The sequence below is a fragment of the Herpailurus yagouaroundi genome, unplaced genomic scaffold (genome assembly GCF_014898765.1).
Source record: "Herpailurus yagouaroundi ecotype Mexico unplaced genomic scaffold, PumYag 29, whole genome shotgun sequence".
Lineage (NCBI taxonomy): Eukaryota > Metazoa > Chordata > Mammalia > Carnivora > Felidae > Herpailurus > Herpailurus yagouaroundi.
In genome coordinates, this window is record NW_024412377.1 from 29,371,354 (window position 1) to 29,391,115 (window position 19,762).

The 19,762-nt window shown below is 34.8% G+C and overlaps 1 protein-coding gene across 3 annotated transcripts in view; it reads left to right on the forward strand.

The window, feature by feature from the left end:
- Positions 1-19,762, forward strand: part of NIPBL (NIPBL cohesin loading factor) — a 200,111-nt gene that overhangs the window by 113,269 nt on the left and 67,080 nt on the right. For 2 of the 3 annotated variants that reach the window (XM_040495510.1, XM_040495529.1), the window contains exon 11: positions 16,198-16,380. The exons of the other annotated variant lie outside the window; for it this stretch is intronic. In XM_040495510.1, the coding sequence (XP_040351444.1) occupies positions 16,198-16,380 (183 nt within the window). The remainder of the gene's footprint in view (positions 1-16,197; positions 16,381-19,762) is intronic. 3 annotated transcript variants of the gene reach the window in all.

Below are 19,762 nucleotides of genomic sequence, written 5' to 3' on the forward strand. Positions count from 1 at the left end.
TAGAAGTATTCCATTCTGTAAGGAGGTAGTATATTGAATTTTAATTTCTAACATCTCAGGAAAGCTATATGGTATACAAAAATCAATGTTATAAGCTCTTCAGAACATTGTGTCTCAATACTATTTTCTTACATACCTATGTATGTTAATTATTGATGCATAGTTTAAATTTATATAATTTAGAAAGTTAGAGGTTATCTTTTTGTGGGAGAGGTGGTTAGTTACAGACGTTTTATTTAAAAAATATAGTTTTGTTCTTTTCTAGGGAAAAGTAATAGGGAATAGTATTCACCTCTTAAATTGGGTTAAATCATTAGTTTTGAGGTTTGGGGTGGGTTTTTTGTTTTGTTTATTATATGATTGCTGAGTTAAATCCTGTGGTTACTTGAGTAGTATTATTTCCAGGTAAAAGAAAGTCTTAAGTATTGAAAATACAATGGCAGTTTGTGCAGAAAATATAATTTTGTATTCCTTTGTATACTGCTTTAAAAATATATAAGTATATATACAATATATATGTATATATAATTTGATGATGGTGTGTGGCAAGACCTATTTAGCCCATGCAATATAAATACATTAAGATACAGATTTTAAGACAGTAGAGGTGAAAGTTTGATTTTTAAGTTCTCCTTCTGTGAAAGAGGTTCATTAAGAACTTAGATTTATATTTACTTATAGGACTATGAAACTGTTGAATTGTGCTATTTAGTAGGATAGCCAACTAGACTCTTAGGCTATTTAAATGGAAATTACTTTAAATAAAATTAAGAAATTCATATTCTCAGCAGCCACATGTGACAAGTGGCTCCCTTATTTACACACATAGAGGACATTTGCATCATCATAAAAAGTTGTGTTGTATAGCAATGCAGTGTACTAAGAGATCCAGAAGGTGTAATGGTTATTATTATTTTTGTAAAATGTTGTATCTTGTCTATCAAAAAAAGCTCAATGAAAACATAGTATTATTACTAAGAACTCTTTATTCAAAGAAGTCGCTTCTCATGACTGATCTTTTTTTTTTTTTACTGTTACTTGGTCTTTATCAAATGTTTATTTTTTCACTATTTAATTTTATGTTTCAAAAATGAAAAAAGATTGTCTTTATCACTAATATTTATCCTTTTGTAGTGAAGCTTTAGATTTTAAATTATAGCAGTCAGACTTAAAAAATTAAGACTTCAGGTGTAACTAATAGTCTTTATTATTTGACTTAGATGCATCTCTTCAGAATTACTTGCTTATGTAAAAGAGGTTGTTAGAATGTAGTGGCCAGCACTAGAATTTAGATACAGATTGTTTTTTAAAATTTTCACTGAAACTTTGGGAATGGCTTATACATAGTATAAGCTACAATTTTAGAAGAGTCAGAAAGATGGAAAGTGGTACCCTCTTGTCCCTTGATCTGGACCGTCTTTTTCTCCCCTGCCCTCTGTCAGCTTATGCTAGCCTTGCTTTCTAAGCTCTGTCCTAACAAAGAATCTTTACAACTGAACATCAAGAAACGAATATAGCTCCTAATATAGTACTCCTAATAGTAACTGCTGTACTATTTCCCCTGGTTTTTTCATTGCCTGTGAATGTAAACTTTTTAGTACTAATTCATGTTCCTCCTAAATGTACTTTTAACATGAATGTATATACTTGACATATTCATGTTAGTAAGTAGGCTATCTGGGTGTGTCTGCCTGTTAGAGTAGGCTGTGTGTGTGTGTGTGTGTGTGTGTGTGTGTGTGTGTACACATGTGCAAGTACATATACACACATATATTACCAGATCTGCAATTATTATTAAGTGAACATTTCCATTAAAAATATTATTTTAATACTTAGATTCACTTCAGGATCCCATGTATATCATTTGGCTTTATTTATACCTTAGAATTCATATCTGTTATTTTTTAGTATACTAATTTTGGTTTTATCCTAGATGTCTGCTACTAAGTTAGCAATAGCACAGTTACATAATTGTGAATTTTTTTTAATTACATAGGAAGCATAGTAGTGGCATAACTACCCTTTGTGTAGCACACATTACTTGGGACTTTCTTTTGGAGAGTCACAGAGAATCACATATTCTGACATGTTGGTGTTTTTCTAAGTAAAGGAATTGTATTGAGTATTGCTGAGATACTTTTGTGGTTGATTTCTAAGGCCAAAATTCTTGGTAGGTTTTCTTGGAAGAGTCATGAAATTCTGTCTTTTACATATTTTTACCTGATGTCAATATTTAAAATATTCTTTAGGAATAGTTTAAAATTCCTTGAGTATACTTTAAGCTGATCAATTTTGAATGGTAGGGGTATAGATTTATAACTTATAATAAATATTATTTATATTTGTTGTTTGTGTGACCATATTAAATGTAAAGTGACATTGTTTTATTTCTATGGGGATATGTGTATGTCCCAGTACCTAACATAATACCTAGTGCTTAATTAGCATATTAAATATCTGTTGAATGACTATTGCCACCATGTTTCAGAAGAGGATTTGTGTGCAGATTAAAATTGTGTGTTCATTTTTTATGTTCCTACCAGTAGACCCTAACCCAAGAGCTACACAGTTTTCAGCTTTGTGTCCCCTAAAATTTGTTATAACTTGTTTTACACTGTCAACTACCTACTTTTTGTTAAGATCCCAAGAAAACTTACTCATATTTATATCTGTTTAATTTACCCTTTTTCTTATTTTGCTCTTTAGCTGTTACAGATTGGCTCAGTATGACTTCTGTTCTCATCCTGCTTCTTTCATCTTCTGTCTTACCATCACTTTGTTTCTTCTTTTTCAAGTGGGGGATGGGTACAGAGAATCAATATAATCTTTTAAAACCTTTAAAATTTTTAAAATATCTTCTATTATACTTCAGTCAGTATATTGAAATGCCAAAAATAGTATCTTTATTGTTAAAATATTCTTAGACTATTGTCCTGATATACCCTAATGTATAATATGTCTCCAAATTAAAATAATATGAAGTTAAGAGGTCTTTAAGACTGGCATGTTCATCAGCTAGCCTGCCTTATGTGTTATTAGCAGCTTAGTATCTGTAATCACACACATTAACAATTTGATTGGTTATTTACAATTCCAGAATGTCTCATGATATTTTAGCTTTATGTCCAAGGAAATAATTTTTTTTCTTCCTCCACATACTTCCTTCCAACCAGTGTATCATTTTGTATCACTTAACTCACTACTTTTAAGAAATATCCCATACCATCTATATTTGAGATCATGGCCTTTAAACCATGAAACAGTTACTGAAAATGGTTTTCACTGGGAATGTGTACTTCTCTAACAGCTCAAATAGTCAACAGTGTTTAAACCCTAGGGTTCATTTGGTTAGGTAATGGTTGCGGTCATATTGGGAGCAGTTATTTCACCTCAGTTATTACTGTACCAGTTAAACTACTAAATGTTGTTCGCTATAATACATTGGTTGCTTCTATAAAGTTTTCCTATATGTTAGAAATAGGTGTATGTATGATTGAGGGGTTAGAAGATAGCAAATAATTACTTGTGAGAGAACCTTCTATTTATGAAGAACACACTGAATTCTCTCTTACTCTAAAAAAAGTTACTGAAATCCTCCCCTACAAGAGCCTGATACCTATACTAAGATAATGAATACCTACTTGATAGATCATAGTATACTATATCATAGTATAATAGTAAATCGTTAATATAATATTGTAGTAAGTTAATTTTATTATATAGGTTAATGTATCATAGTACAGTTGACTCTTTAACAACATGGGGGTTAGGGGCACTGGCCACCACACACTTGAAAATCTATGTATAACGTTGGACTCACAGAAACTTCTCTGCCAGTAGCTTACTGTTGACCGGATGCCTTGCAGATAACATAAACAGTTGATTAACGTGTACACACACACACACACACATACATACATACATGCATACATACATATATATACATATGTATACATATATAACAGATATGAATTCTAAGGTATTATATACTGTACTTTTACAATAAAGTAAGCTAGAGAAAAGAAAATTATTAAAATCATAAGAGAAAATACATCTATAGTACTATACTATATTTATTGGAAAAATTCTGTCTATAAGTGGACCTGTGTAGGTCAAACCCATATTATTCAACTGTGTGTATAATATAATACATAGGATGATTTAGTATAAGTCAACTGTATGTATAATATAATACATAGGATGATTTAGTATAGTATAATATCAAGTAGGTTTTCATTATCTTAATATCAGTCTCTTGTAGAGGAGGGTTTCAATAACTTTTTTTAGAATAAGAGAATTCACTATAGTAAGAGTAATATATCAGAGTAACAGTATATAACACTATACTCTGATATAATATGATACAATATAATGTGGATTTTTAAATCTGGATCCCCTCCAGATTAAAAAAATTAGCCTTCTCTGGCTTCTCATGTTGAAAATTGAAAATTCTCCATTAAGTCCATTATAAATTATAATACAAAGTGCACTGGAATCAGAATCTCGAATAAATTGTAGCCTTGGTTCATTCACTTTATAATGGAGAAACCAATTTTCTTCCTACCTCATTCATTTATGAGAACCAAAAGGAATCTTGCAGTAAGAACCAAGAGCTGTCCAATTTTTTATATGACAAAATGCAGTCATGCCATTTTAATTGAGTTTATCTAATGAGAGTATTTTTGAAAAACTTTTTATGTATATATACTTTATATTCACAGTATATTCAAAGACACTGCTACCACCATTTCTTGTCAATTTTTTGAGATATATTTAACATAATAGCATTTCATTGAAGTGTACAAAATAATAATTTGATGTATGTATATATCATGAAATAATTACCACAATAAATTAGCATTCATCACCTCACATAGTTCTATTTTTTTTTTCTTATGAGGACTTTTAAGATTTGCTGTCTTAGCAACTTTGAAATATACAGTATGGTACTGTTAACTGTAGTAACTATGGTGTACATTATATCCCCAGAAATTATTCATCTTATAACTAGAAGTTTATACATTTTGAACACCTGTACCCATTTCACCCAACAACCACCACCCCCCTCCACCCCCGTGTCTGGCAACCACCAACCTGTTCTCTGTTTCTGTGAGTTCAGTTTTTTTAGATTCCACATATAAGTGAAATCACACAGTATTTGTCTCTCGCTATTTGACTTATTTCTCCTAGCATAAGGCCCCGCAGGGTACATCCATGTTGTTGCAAATGATATGCTTTCCTTCTTTTTTGTTACTGAATAATCTAGTGTGTGTGTGTACACATACATTTACACCACATTTTTCTTTACTCATTTGTCAATAGACTAAACAACTTAGGTTGTTTTCATGTCTTGGCTATTGTAAATAATGCTTCAGTGAACATGGGTGGGGACAGGCTGTGGAGATATCTCTTTGAAATAGTGATTTCATTCCCTTTGGGTATATATCCAGAAGTGAGTATTGCTGGATCCTATGGTGGTTTTATTTGAGACCTCCATACTATTTTTCATAGTGGCTAGACCAGTTTATACTCCCCGCCCCCCCCAACAGTGCACAAGGTTACATTTTCTCCACATTCTCACCAACACTTGTTGCCTTTTTGATAATAGCCATTCCAGCAGGTGTACCTTCTTCCAATTTTGATTTGCATTTCCCTGATGATTAGTGATGTTGAGCACCTTTTCATACACTTGTTACACTTGTTGGCCATAATGGTTCCTGAGATCGAGCCCCATAGCAGGCTCTGTGCTAATAGCTAATAACACAGAGCCTGCTTTGGATTTTTTCTCTCTCTCTCTCTGCCCCTCCCCTACACATGTACTTGCACTTCTCTCTCTCTCTCTCTCTCTCTCTCTCTCTCTCAAAATAAATAAATACACTTAAAAATTTTTTTCTTATTTTTGTTAAATCTTTTTTCTTTTTTAATGTTTTTATTTATTTTTGAGACAGAGAGAGACAGAGCATGAGCTGGGGAGGGGCAAAGAGAGAGGGAGACACAGAATCCAAACCAGGCTCCAGGCTCTGAGCTGTCAGCACAGAGCCTGACGCAGGGCTCGAACTCACAGACTGTGGGATCATGACCTGAACTGAAGTCGGACGCCTAACCGACTGAGCCACCCAGACGCACCTCTTTATTTTTGAGAGAGAGACAGAGTGTGAGCAGGGGAGGAGCAGAGAGAGGGAGACATAGAATCCGAAGCAGGCTCCAGGCCCTAAGCTGTCAGCACAGAGCCCGATGCAGGGCTCGAACTTACAAACCTCTGAGCCGAAGTCGGACACTTAACCAACTGAGCCACCCAGGTGCCCCTTAAAAAATTTTTTTTAAATGACCATCCTTTCTTTGTTGAATATTCTTGGCTGCTTTTTTGTAAATTAATTGACCATATATGCATGAGTTTATTTCTGGGCTGTCTTATCTGTTCCATTGATATATGTGTCTATTTTTATGCCATTATCATACTGTTTTGATTACTACAGCTTTGCAATATAGTTTAAGATCAGGAAGCATGGTGCCCTGAGCTTTGTTCTTCTTTCTTAAGATTGCTTTGGTTATTTGACTATTTTGTGGTTCTGTGCAAATTTTAGGGCTGTTCTATTTCTGTAATAAATGTCATTGGAATTTTGACAGGGATTGCTTTGTATATATAGATGGCTTTGGGTAGTGTGGGCATTTTAACAGCATTAATTCTTGTAATCCATGAGCACAGAACTTTCTTTGCATTTATTTGTCTCTTTAGTTCCTTCTATCAACTTTTTCTAGTTTTCAGTGTACAGATCTTTCACCTCTGGTTAAATTTATTCCTTGTATTTTGTTCTTTTGGATGTAATTATAAATGGATTTTTTTCTTAATATCTCTTTCTGATTATTGTTAGTATATCAAAATGCAACTGATTTTTGTATGTTGATTTTGTATCCTGCAACCTTATTTACTTTATTAGTTCTAACAGTTTATTGGTGGAATCTTTAGGTTTTCTATATATATCATGTAATCTGGCAATAGCGATAGTTAATTTTTCCTTTCTGGTCTGGATGCCTTTTATTTCTTTTTCCTCCCTAATTGCTTTGCTCTGGCTAGGACTTCTAGTACTATGTTGAATAAAAATGTCAAGATTGGGCATCCTTATCTTGTTCCTTATAAAGCTTTTCACCATTGAGTAAGATATTAGCTGTGGGCTTGTCATATATGGCCTTTATTATGTTCAGGTACATTCCCTTTGTATGCAGTTTGTTGAGAGTTTTCACCATGAATAGATGTTGAATTTTTTAAAATGCTTTTCTGCATCTATTAAATAGATGATCATATTATTTTTATCATTCATTTTGTTAATGTGTATCACATTAATTGACAGATTTTAAACCATTCATGCATTTCTGCAATAAATCCCACTCCATCATGGTATATAATCCTGATTCTTTTAATGTGTTATTGAATGCTATTTGCTAGTATTTAGTTGAGGACTTTGAATCTATGTTTATCAGACGTATTGGCCTGTGATTTTCTTTCTTATAGTGTCCTTTTCTGGTTTTGGTATCAGGGTAATGCTGACTTCGGAAGTGTTCCCTCCTTTTCTTCCTCTTCTGTTTTTGGAAGTGTTTGAAAAAAATTAATATTCTTTAAATGTTTGTTGGAATTCATCAGAGAACTTGTCTGGTCCTGGGCTTTTCTTTGTGGGAGGATTTTGATTACTAATCCAATCTCCTAATAATTGGTCTGTTCAGATTTTTTATTTCTTCATGAGCCAGCCTTGGTGGGTTATATGTTTCTAGGGATATGGATCCTTTGTATTTATATGGTACCAGTTTTAATGCGTCTTCTTTTGTTTTTAATTTTTTTTGAGTCCTCTTCCTTTTTTTCTTGGTAAGTGTAGCTGAAGGTTTGTCTATTTTGTTTATTTTTTCAGAAATTCACTTCTGGGGCGCCTGGGTGGCACAGTCGGTTAAGCGTCCGACTTCAGCCAGGTCACGATCTCGCGGTCCGTGAGTTCGAGCCCCGCGTCAGGCTCTGGGCTGATGGCTCAGAGCCTGGAGCCTGTTTCCGATTCTGAGTGCCCCTCTCCCGTTCATGCTCTGTCTCTCTCTGTCCCAAAAATAAATAAACGTTGAAAAAAAAAAAACTTTAAAAAAGAAAAAAAAGAAATTCACTTCTTAGTTTCATTGATCTTTTCTGTTTTTAGTCTGTTTCAATTATTTCTGCTTTAATATTTATTTTCATCCTTCTATTAAATTTGGGCTTTGTTTTCTTTTTTTAGTTCCTTGAGATTAAAAGTTAGGTTGTGCTTCTACTATTTATTTTTCTCTCTGTGTCTACATATCAAGGAAAGGATCATTTGATCCCTGCTTCCTACTTTCTGTGTTGATTAGTAGTAAATTGTCATTTACATGATAAACTTACTGGAAAGCATGTTTCTTTTTATCGTTCTTCCCCATAGTAATATAGTAGCTGCACATTGATGAGATATTTGTAGTATTAGTGTCAAGATCAAAGCTGATGCTTAAAGCCAGATTTTTCTTGGAATCTTTTCTTCTGCCTGCTTCATTTGTAATAGTTTTTTTTCATTTGCTACAAGCCAACTCCTTGGTTTTTGTCTTCATTAAATAAACCAATTTTCAGTGATCTAAAATGTACAGAATATAGTGACTGCACTGGCGAGGTGGCTGGCACTTTGTTCCAATTTGAAAAAACTATGACAGGATAGAGATCAGGGGTCAGCAGACTTTTTCTGTGAAGGCCCAGATTGTAAATATTTTAGGCTTTACGGGCCACTATTTTTAACATTGCAATAATACGAAAGCAACCATAGACAACATGGAAATGATTGTGTGTCACTGTATTCTAATAAAACTTAATATACAGAAATGTGTGGTGGGCATATTTGACTCCACAGGCTGTAGTTTGCTGAGCCTACCTACTGTAGATATATAAAATTAAAATTGTAATGTAGGTTAATCTGATAAATAGATTATTCTGTAGCAAATGAGACCTAAAATTTGTAATGTCCACTGTTGTTTGAGTATTTATATGTGTATGTAAAACGATTCATCTAGAATGAGTTTTGAAATAGTTTTCTAGTTCTGTAGTATTTATGTAGTGTGAAGTTTGCCAAATATAGTATTTCAAGAAGGATATTTAATATCTGAGTACCTCATTTAGTGGGGTTATATAAGTTATTAATATGTTAATATTTAATATATATATATATAACAAGTAAATCAGACTTCAATTACTTTTAATATATTTTACACTTGTCGCACGTCAATTATGATATCTTTTCACTTTGTGGATAAACTTCCTTCAGGATTAGAAAAGAATTTTCATCTGGAAAAAAGCTGTTATAATAGATAAAACTGATCTAAACACCTTTCTTCATAGAATTTTTTTGTTGCATAGATTTCCTTGGAATAAATTTCTATGAATAGTATAAGTAATGAGTTAAAGGATTTTAAGCCCATTTGCTCTGTTATATATTCTGTACTAGTCAACAGATTCTGAATATATACATTTCAGTCAACTACAAGCAGACTTACAGAACTCAGAAGCAAAGGCTGAATCATTTCATATCATCTCAAACATCTCTGCATAGCAGTTAATTCTTAAAGACATCGCTGTGTAAAGCATTGTAGAAAATTTGATCTTTTCAATAATGATCATGAGTCAGGAAGTTGACTTGTTAAAAAAAAAAATGGACACAGTGCTTTTAAGAAAAATTTACATCAAGAATAGAATATTGGGACACCTGGGTGGCTTAGTTGGTTGAGCATCCAAGTCTTGATTTCAGCTCAGGTTGTGATCCCTGAGTCAGCATGGGATCAAGCCCCATATCAGCTCCACACTGTGCATAGAGCCTGCTTAAGATTCTCTCTCTCTTCCTCTGCCCTCTCCCTGTCTCGTGTATTCTTTTTCTCTCAGTCTCTCTCAAATTTAAAAAAAAAATTTTTTTTAAAGCAATAGAAGAGTGGGGCACCTGGGTGGCTTAGTCAGTTAGTTAAGCGTCTGACTTTTGACTTTGGCTCAGGTTAAGATCATGCAGTTTGTGGATTTGAGCCCTGCATCGGGCTTCTGTGTGGGCAGCAGGGAGAGTGCTTGGGATTCTGTCTGCCTCTCTCTCTGCCCTTCCCCCATGTGCACATACACCTTCTCTCAAAATAATAAACTTAAAAAAAAATAAGTTGAAAGTGTATTGACTAACTTGTATCAGAGAGCTTAATTATCTATGCTATAATTTTGATATAAAAGTTGCTGTTTCATATTTTAAGTTTTTTTGTAATCCTGAATAAGTAGTATTAGGCCTCCAGCCAGTACCTGGGGTCTCTCTGCCTCTTTACCAAAATTAAAGCAACTTTATACTAGATTATCTCATTATGCATCACTTCCATTTTTCCTAAACCATCACAAACAAAAGCAAACCTATTTCCTGACCTTTTCCTTTTAGAGAAGGTAATCTACCTGATGTTCTCTTCCCTTAAATTAAGACCTCATCCTCAGTTACAAACAGATCTTCCCTTCTTATTACTCTGATGACTGTTAACTAACATCTATAGAAAGCTGTGAGTTTCACTTCCCTCATTTTCACTCAACCAAAGAGCCTTAGCGCTACTAAAAAGGAGAATGTCCTTTTTCCTAGTTTGCTACTGCTTTTTCCAAATTCAGTTGATCCTTGAATAACATGGAGGGTTCTTCCTCTACACAGTCAAAAATCCATGTATAACTTTTGACTCCCCCAAAATTTAACTACTGATATAGCCTAATGTTGACCAGGAAACTTTACCAATAACATAAAGTCAATACATATTTTGTTTATTACATGGATTATATACTGTTAAAATCATAAGAAAAAGAAAATACATCTACAATACTATACTTGTCTCTCAAGAAAAATTGGCATATAAGTGGACCCATGCAGTTCAAACATGTTAAGCGTCACCTGTAATTGCTAAAATGTACGTGTCAAAGTTTTTCCCCTAAGGTCATTGTTTTGTGACCTCCAAACTTTTTTTTTAATGTTTATTTATTTTTGAGAGAGAGATACAGAGTGCAAGCGGGGGAGGGCAGAGAGAGAGGGAGACACAGAATCCGAAGCAGGCTCAAGGCTGTGAGCTGTCAGCACAGAGCCCAACACAAGGCTTAAACCCATGAACCACGAAATCATGACCTGAGTCAAAGTCGGATGCTCAACCCACTAAGCCACCCAGGCACCTGACCTCAAAACTTTGGACAGCAATCTTCTATGTCCCTGCATTCACTGCAGATTTTGGTCCCTAGTGCACAGTCTTCCTCTTTATCCATAGTACTGCCATCAGGTTAGGTAATCTTATGGTCCCTGTGAAAGGAACATTCAGTGTCCTGGTCTCATAGTTGAACCATACTTTTTTTTAGTTTCTCTTTAGGTTGTTGCTTTTTGTTTCTACCTCCCAACTGTTGCCATATTTCAGGGCTATGTAATCCACAATTTATGCTACTTAGATGCACTTCTTTTTTTTTTTTTTTTTTAATTTTTTTTTTCAACGTTTTTTATTTATTTTTGGGACAGAGAGAGACAGAGCATGAACGGGGGAGGGGCAGAGAGAGAGAGGGAGACACAGAATCGGAAACAGGCTCCAGGCTCCGAGCCATCAGCCCAGAGCCTGACGCGGGGCTCGAACCCACGGACCGCGAGATCGTGACCTGGCTGAAGTCGGACGCTTAACCGACTGCGCCACCCAGGCGCCCCACTTAGATGCACTTCTTAATAGTGGCTTTAAATAAAGAAGTTGGCTTGCATTTAGGAACCATTTCTACCAAAAATATGTATCTTCTTCAAACTGTATTAACCCACTTAGGGTTACACGACAGGCAGATTGCCTGTATTTGGGGTTAAAGATCCATTTGATGCTACTCCTTTGTAATTTGAGTAGGTTATTGGAAGAATTGTCCCTGAACTACATTATGCCTAAGATGTTTTTTATGACTTACATAATTTGGAGTTTTATGTGAGTTTCTTGGTTTGTTTCTGAACATGACTGGTTTCCACTGTCTGAATCTTTAGTCCCAAAGAGTTCATTTATTTTAATCTCGGGGTTGTTTGTTTCACTTAAAAAAACAAATAACACATTTTTTTTAATGTTTGTTTATTTTTGACACAATGTGAGAGACAGAGTGCAAGCAGCGGAGAGGGAGACATAGAATCTGAAGCAGGCTCCAGGCTCTGAGCTGTCAGCACAGAGCCCGACGCAGGGCTCGAACTCACGAACTCACGAACCGTGAGATCATGACCTGAGCCAAAATCGGACGCTTAACTGACTGAGCCACTCAGGCGCTCCCAAATAATACATTGTTATCTAATCAGTGACTCTTTGAGACTTTTAGTTGTCTGGTTTTAATAATCTGCTAAATGTGCTAATATAAGTAATTTAGACTAGAAATCCAAGGTTCCTAAAATGTACCATATCTAGAAGTAAATGTATTCTTTTAGCCTTATTAGAGCTAGAAAATAGAGGTGCGCTACATCTAATGGAGTATATACCTACAAAAGCTGAAAGTGTGATATTCACAAAATTGTGACTAAATGACATTATCCCCTCAAGCCAGTAACTTAAAATTTTGTGGTAATTCAAACACCTGATTTAAACAATAAAGTAGTTGGAATGGGAGAAGTGAGGTGAGAAAGATAATCATCAGGTACTAGCAATCTGAATTTTTTAAGAACAATAATAACCCTACAAACAATTTCTTTTTTTTTTTTTTTTTTAATGTTTATTTTATTTTTGAGAGAGAGCACAAACCAGGGAAGGGCAGAGAGAGAGAAAGACAGAGAGAGAGACAGAGACATAGAATCCGAAGCAGGCTCCAGACTGAGTTGTTAGCACAGAGCCCGATGCGGGGCTGCACCCATGAACTGTGAGATTGTGACCTGAGCCGAAGTCAGACGCTTAACTAAGCCACCCAGGTGCCTCCATAAACAATAATTTCTAAAGTCTAGTTTCTAGTTGTGTTAAGAAATAGACATTATGAGGCGCCTGGGTGGCGCAGTCGGTTAAGCGTCCGACTTCAGCCAGGTCACGATCTCGCGGTCCGTGAGTTCGAGCCCCGCGTCGGGCTCTGGGCTGATGGCTCAGAGCCTGGAGCCTGTTTCCGATTCTGTGTCTCCCTCTCTCTCTGCCCCTCCCCCGTTCATGCTCTGTCTCTCTCTGTCCCAAAAATAAATAAAAAACGTTGAAAAAAAAATTAAAAAAAAAAAAGAAATAGACATTATTTTGCAATTAAACAATTGCTAGTTCCTAATTTAGGGGAAAGAACATAACCAATACATCATAGACATCATTTGAGGTACTCACTGTTTATTCAGATCTTTTGAAGCTGAGTCAGTAATTCAGTCCTTGATAATGTAGTAAAGAACCCGAATGTGAGTATAGGAAAGTCTAACATTTTATCTCTTATTCTTTATAATCAAGGGACCTAGCTGAGTCAGTTTATAAAGTGTTTATTAAAAGGAAGAAAGGATGTGTTTAATTGAGAAAATGCCTAAACCTTTGGAATAGATGTTTCTATTCAAAATGAAACAGAGGTTACTTTTGGAGGATGATACATTGAGAGACATTACCTGTTGCTGGATTCGTTTTTTCTTAAGTTGGGTTATCTTCAGAAATTAAACATTTGGTCTTTGAATTATGTTGCTATACCATTCAGTTATACAGAGGTTAAAATGATCGACCTAATAGAAAAGCTCTTAAATCTGATTGTATTTTTATGATTTAGGGAATAAGAGATGGTAAACTACAATGAATAAACTTTAGTGCCTGCTTTATCATATATATGACATTAAGTTTTCTATGTCTGGCTATTGTGAGGAGTTTTTTTAAAAGAGAGAAAGAGAGCAGAGTCCTTGCTCTGGTGATCTCACAAACCATTGTAAAGACCCTTGATTATCTATTGTATATTTATCCATAGGATAATTTTTATTCTGGGATATGTATCAGGTCAGTATATGTCTTTGAGAATGGGAATTTAAGCAGAACATAATCAGGTAAATTGGCTTTTTAAAAAATGTCATGATGGATTAAAGGCCAAATACTTTGGCGCTATCTCTACTTAATTTTTTTTTTAATATTTTGTTTGAGAGAGAGCAAGAGCACACAGGAGAGAGGTAGAGAGAGCAGGAGAGAGAGAATCCCAAGTAGGCTCTGCACTGTCATCATGGAGCCTGACATGGGACTCTATCTCACAAACCGTGAGATCGTGACCTGAGCTGAAGTCAAGAGTTGGATGCTTAACTGACTGAGCCACTCAGGCACCAGGGGCTATCATTATTTAAATACCCCAAAAGCTTATAACATTTCAGGAGTACAAAAAGGACAGTACTTCCTTTTTTTTTTTTTTTTTTAATTTGGGAAATGTCTTCATTTGCCTCTAAAATCTAGCAATTCAGAAACTATACAGGAAGTTTGTAAGTGTTCATAGGAAATTGTGAATGACAGGTAATCAGAAAGCATTTATTGAGCATTTATAAATTATTAAAATAAGATAAATTATAGGCCATGTGGAAAGGGGAAAGTAAATACTAGAAGACATGATCCTTCCATCAAAAAAGAACCACACATTTAATTAGAGGTGCTCAAGACGTTAAGGACTTTTAAATGAGATGCATTTTGTATTTACCTTTGGGCTGAACATATGGACAATCCAAAGCTAAAGTTGGTTTCTTTTACTTGTAGCAATATTCTGAAAAGACCTCACTGATAAAGTACAGTTAAATTAAGAAAGCCAGCACAGAGTAATGTTACATGATTTGAAAGTGACACAGATAAGTTACACTCAACATTAGTCTGTCAGGATTCTCAGCAATGAATTCTTTGGAATACTACCAGTCACAAGTATTACATCTTTATTGGGTAAAATTTTTGCTATGCGTGTCCTTAGAAGAGTAAAAGACTAAAGGTTACTGAAATAACTCTTTCATGATGTTCAATAAAAATTGCATGAAGAATAAAAAAAAGATTATTCTTCCATTGAGATTAATAAGCTATGTTTTATATTCTTAAATTATTGGGATTGAATACTGAGGCTTTGAAATTATCTTAATCAGTACCCATTCATTTTTGTCATGATTTATTTTTATCCTTTACATAAGCACTATTAAAATTCAAATGTTGTAGTGTTAATGTTGATTATAGTTACTAATACTCCCCGTTATAATCCACTAAAGTACTCTTTGCTCCCAGTTTCTAAAATTTAGCAGCTAAGACCTCATTTTTGTTCTTCCACTAAAAAATTTACAAGGGTAAGTAAAGTAAGTTAAAATTGTCATCATCAAGGACAAATTATCCTGAATAAATAGCTTTTGCTACTTCTTTATTTTTAAGCTCTCAATAAGATGTTAAGAATTTATTTCTTCATTTGTAGTGTTTGTGTATTTGTGTGTATGTGTGTAGGATTAAATAGTAAATATTATGTTAATGTTATTATGCTGATATATTTTTATTCCATCATTACTTTTTCATGGGAAAATATGAACTTATTTCATGACAGACTTGAATTTACTATTTTCAATTATAGACAATTACATTTTTAAATATTTTTGTTTTGTTTATCCTGCCTTTCATGTTCCTTTATCTTCAGTTAAATGCATATATTGGTTTATCTGTTTGAGGAAGTTCTTTGGAATACTAAAGGCATTACCATGCCTCTCGAATAGACAGTGATAGGTAAAAGCATGTAAAACTCTAGTCTCAGCCATATCACACAACCACCAAGATCATAGATGAAGAGAAGGAGGTGCTAAGTGTCTTCCAACTCTTCTAATCTGCACGGAGAGAGAGCCTTACTTTCAAACTGACGGGTATAGACTTCTGTAAAACAAATGGGGGTGCTACCAAGAATGCAAAATGAATCCCCTAGTACAAATACGCTAGTCAATGCCAGTGGATTCATAGTTTTAGAAAGTTTTTAGTCTGTGCAGACAAATGAAGGCATTATATCAAAAACTGATGATATAACTACCCTTTTTATATTTTTTAAGTTGTTATATAATGATACATGTATAAAAACTGCATTATCAGGTCAGGGTTGAGCCTATTACAGGTTTAAATATGTGTTTTATTAAAATACAAAGCTGACTTAGAAAACGTATATAAATACTAGTATTTCATTTTCATTGTTCTAATTTAGTTAAAATTTCCCTTTTATCTTCAGATTTAAATTTTTTTCTTACCTTTCATTAATAGGTAGTATAGATCAATCAGTGTTAAAAGAATTACCCCCCGAACTTCTGGCAGAAATTGAATCCACCATGCCACTTTGTGAACGTGTGAAAATGAATAAACGCAAGCGTAGCACAGTTAATGAAAAGCCAAAATATGCTGAAATCAGTTCAGATGAAGATAATGATAGTGATGAAGCTTTTGAATGTAAGTATCACATAATTTTATTATTACTTTAGAATTAAAACGCAGGTTGATATGTTTGTCTCATTCATAATTTGGGGGGTTAGGAACAGTACAGTGATCTTAATTCTCAATAACTTAGTATAGCAAGGCTTTTTCTTTATACTAAAAAACGTGTGACAGATGAGATCAGTTGGCACCAAGAAAAAAAATTTTAATGAGCTATGATTAGTGTCAAATAACACAGGTATGTGTCTGTATTTAGCAAACATTTATTGAGTTCCTACTATATATGTTAGGCACTGAGATTAAAAATATAAATAAGATGTGGCCCCTGTCTTTAAAGAGCCTTCAGTCTAATGGGGGAAATATGTAAACCGTTGTAGCACAGTGAGAAAAGTACAGTGATAATAAGTAAATCCAGGGTGCTATGGGAGCACATTGGATTGACATCAAAATTATACTTGGGTTTCAGGGAACGCTTACTGGAAGAGGTGACACTTGAGTTGAGTCTTGAAGGACACATAGGAGATAGCCAGGTGAAGAAATATTTAAAACCATACTATCACTAAATTATGAATGGATTAGCCACATTGCCAATTATCTGTGTGGTTTGGACCTGGCTTCTCCTTTTTGCCCAGCTGTGTCCTGGAATTCCTCCCTTGTTTCACTGTTTTCCAGAGCTGGCTTCTTCACTACACAGCTACCTCTCTACAACACTGTGATCACCTGTCTTTGCACTAGACTTGCTATACCTCGCCTGTCTTCCTACTGGTCCACTGAAAAAGTTCTTCTCTTTTATCCCTATCTTCCTTCTTCTGGAGCAAGAGAATTGAGCCTAGCCAAGAGGGGTCAGCAACCTTGTTTGACTTAAACGGCATTCAGTGGAAACAGACTATGGGAGATCTTCACTTGTGTGCCAACTGACTTAGTCATTTTGACCAAAAGAACTGGGAAGACCTCCAGTGTATTCTACCTTTTCCACCTAGTTTCCATAGATTGAGGTGTGACAAGCAAGGGCAGGAAGGACAGATGCATGCTGCCAATTTTAAATGTATATTGCTGATGGAAATCCTTCACCTCCTCCAAAGTTTTTAATGTTCATTTACTCTGATTTTCTTTAAATTGTGAGCTCTTGAGCTATGAGCAGTAGGCTATAAATACTGAACAAATCTGAAGAAAGTTTTAAAATTGGAATAAAATATATAGCAAAGTTAATCTGACAATTATATGTACAATTGTTATCATTTGTATTCTCATGAGATGTATTTACATGGAATATATTTCAATGGCTAAGCTTAATACTTTTTTTATTATAATCAAACATTTTGGTCATATGGGAACATATATTCTGGAAAGGGATAGGAGAAAGGAGATCTGGTGGCTCATAAACTCACTCCCCTTTATAGACATGCCTCTCCTTCACTCTCTCTCCTGCTCCCTAAAACGTCACCCATTTCTAAAGGGAGTAGTTAAGAAGGAGGAGTTCTTTAATTGCAGACTCATTTCAAATCACACTTCAACTCCCATTTCACTGAGAGCGGCTGAGCTCCTCTCATTGCTAAGCTGAGGAGAATTTTGAAGCTATCTTGCAGTTAAGTAGAAAGGATGGCACAATCAGAAATGGCCATCAAGTGTAAGAGAAGAGAGCCACACATGCCTTATGTTTGTCATGAGTGCAGCCACTATTCTTTTCCTTGCTTTCTGTTAGGAGAGCTCTCATTTTATCTTATGGAAGCACTTAGTGTTGTCTTAAAGCCATGAACCCTGTTATATCTGTTTCCAAGTGTACTGAAAGCTCATATCAGAGAACCTCAGCTTCAGCCCTTGCTAGGAGGAAGAAAAGTTTCTCTGGATTTTTTAAGAGACTTCAGAGTAGCTTCCTGTTTTTCTAATTTCTATACAAGTAACTATAGAAAAATTTACTCTGGAGCCGCTGATTTGAGAGATGGAGGAATTGCAATTGGTAGTTTACATAAACACATTGTCATTATACCACAACAAAAACAATGCAGTGACAATATAGTGTAGTACAAAATGTAAAAGTAGTATGAGAACATAAACACAAGCGTTATGCTGCTTTGAGAGAGACCGTTTGAAACTTAAGGTTTTACTGCAGTTTAATCAAATTGCACTCCTGAAAATCTAAAACTAAGGCAATTGTTTTGTTGAAGGATGGGGGAAAGGTTGAGGGGTAACTTTGAAAGTTGGGCCACATAGATCTGGATAGCTATAGCACAACTACAAGGTCAGTGTGTTCCTGGGGAAGGAGGGAAGATATAAGCTAAAGAGCAATGTAGGTGAAAGAGCAATGTAGGTGAAAATAGACACTCAAGTCATATTTTATCTACCTGTCTACTGAGCTCCTCCCCTACTTCTTGAGAGTAATAGCAAAAGGATAAACTAGTAACAATGAATTGGGATCCTGATAACCTTATTACAACACACTGTATCATAGAAGTTGGGTGGGAATTTTTTCTAACTTGCCATCCTATTTTTATCCAAATTTCCTAAAGTTTAATGGATGTGAAACAAAAAATCTTCAAGGCCTATAAAAATTATCACCGGTACGGTATTTTGTATGTTCTTGCTAACAACTGTAAGATTTTTCAAGCGTTTTCTAATCATAGAATTGAATGCTTGAAATGGATTTCGTATGAAATTAAGTTTCAAAAGGACTAGGTCATATTTGAGGTCATAGAATTCTTTCTGAACAAGTTTGCTTATTAGTTGTTTTTCCTCATGTTTGATAGGTATGTTAGTACTTGTTGAAAAAGTATTTATTGAATGCTAAATGTTTCTCTGACACACACACACACACACACACACACCCCTTATATTAGTTTATAAGACAGCCTCTCAAGTAAGAGAACGTACTGGGGCATACCCTAATTGCAAAAGGGGAGAAAGTCCTACTTCTTCCTCATATTTCATAGTCAAATTTATGCCTAATTATGAAGAAAATCATTGGAGATTTAAATATATGCATTTACATTTGTCTTTTTTTATGAACCATCTTTCTGTGCCAAGTCTATGACCAAAAAGAGGAAACAAAATTATCTTTTTCTGCCATACTGTCAGTAGATTGGACAGAAGCGTCCAGAACCAGAAACCAAACTAGATTCTCGAATAGGAACAGCTAAGGCAGCATGTAAGGGTGAGATTAGCCAGAGTGTAGGCATTGCTTACACATAAGGGCACCAGTACAAGCGTAGTAGAATACATCTATCTATGCTAGTAAGATTGGCATCCTTAAATCTAAGAATTTAAGGGGACTGAAGCGTTATTTTTGTCTTAAGTATTTGAGTATTGATCATAGTTAGGGATTTGAAATAGAAGTCAGCTACAAGAAAGCAAGGGAGTCACATTTAGTTCAACGATTAGAAAGTATTTCATTGTCAGCAAC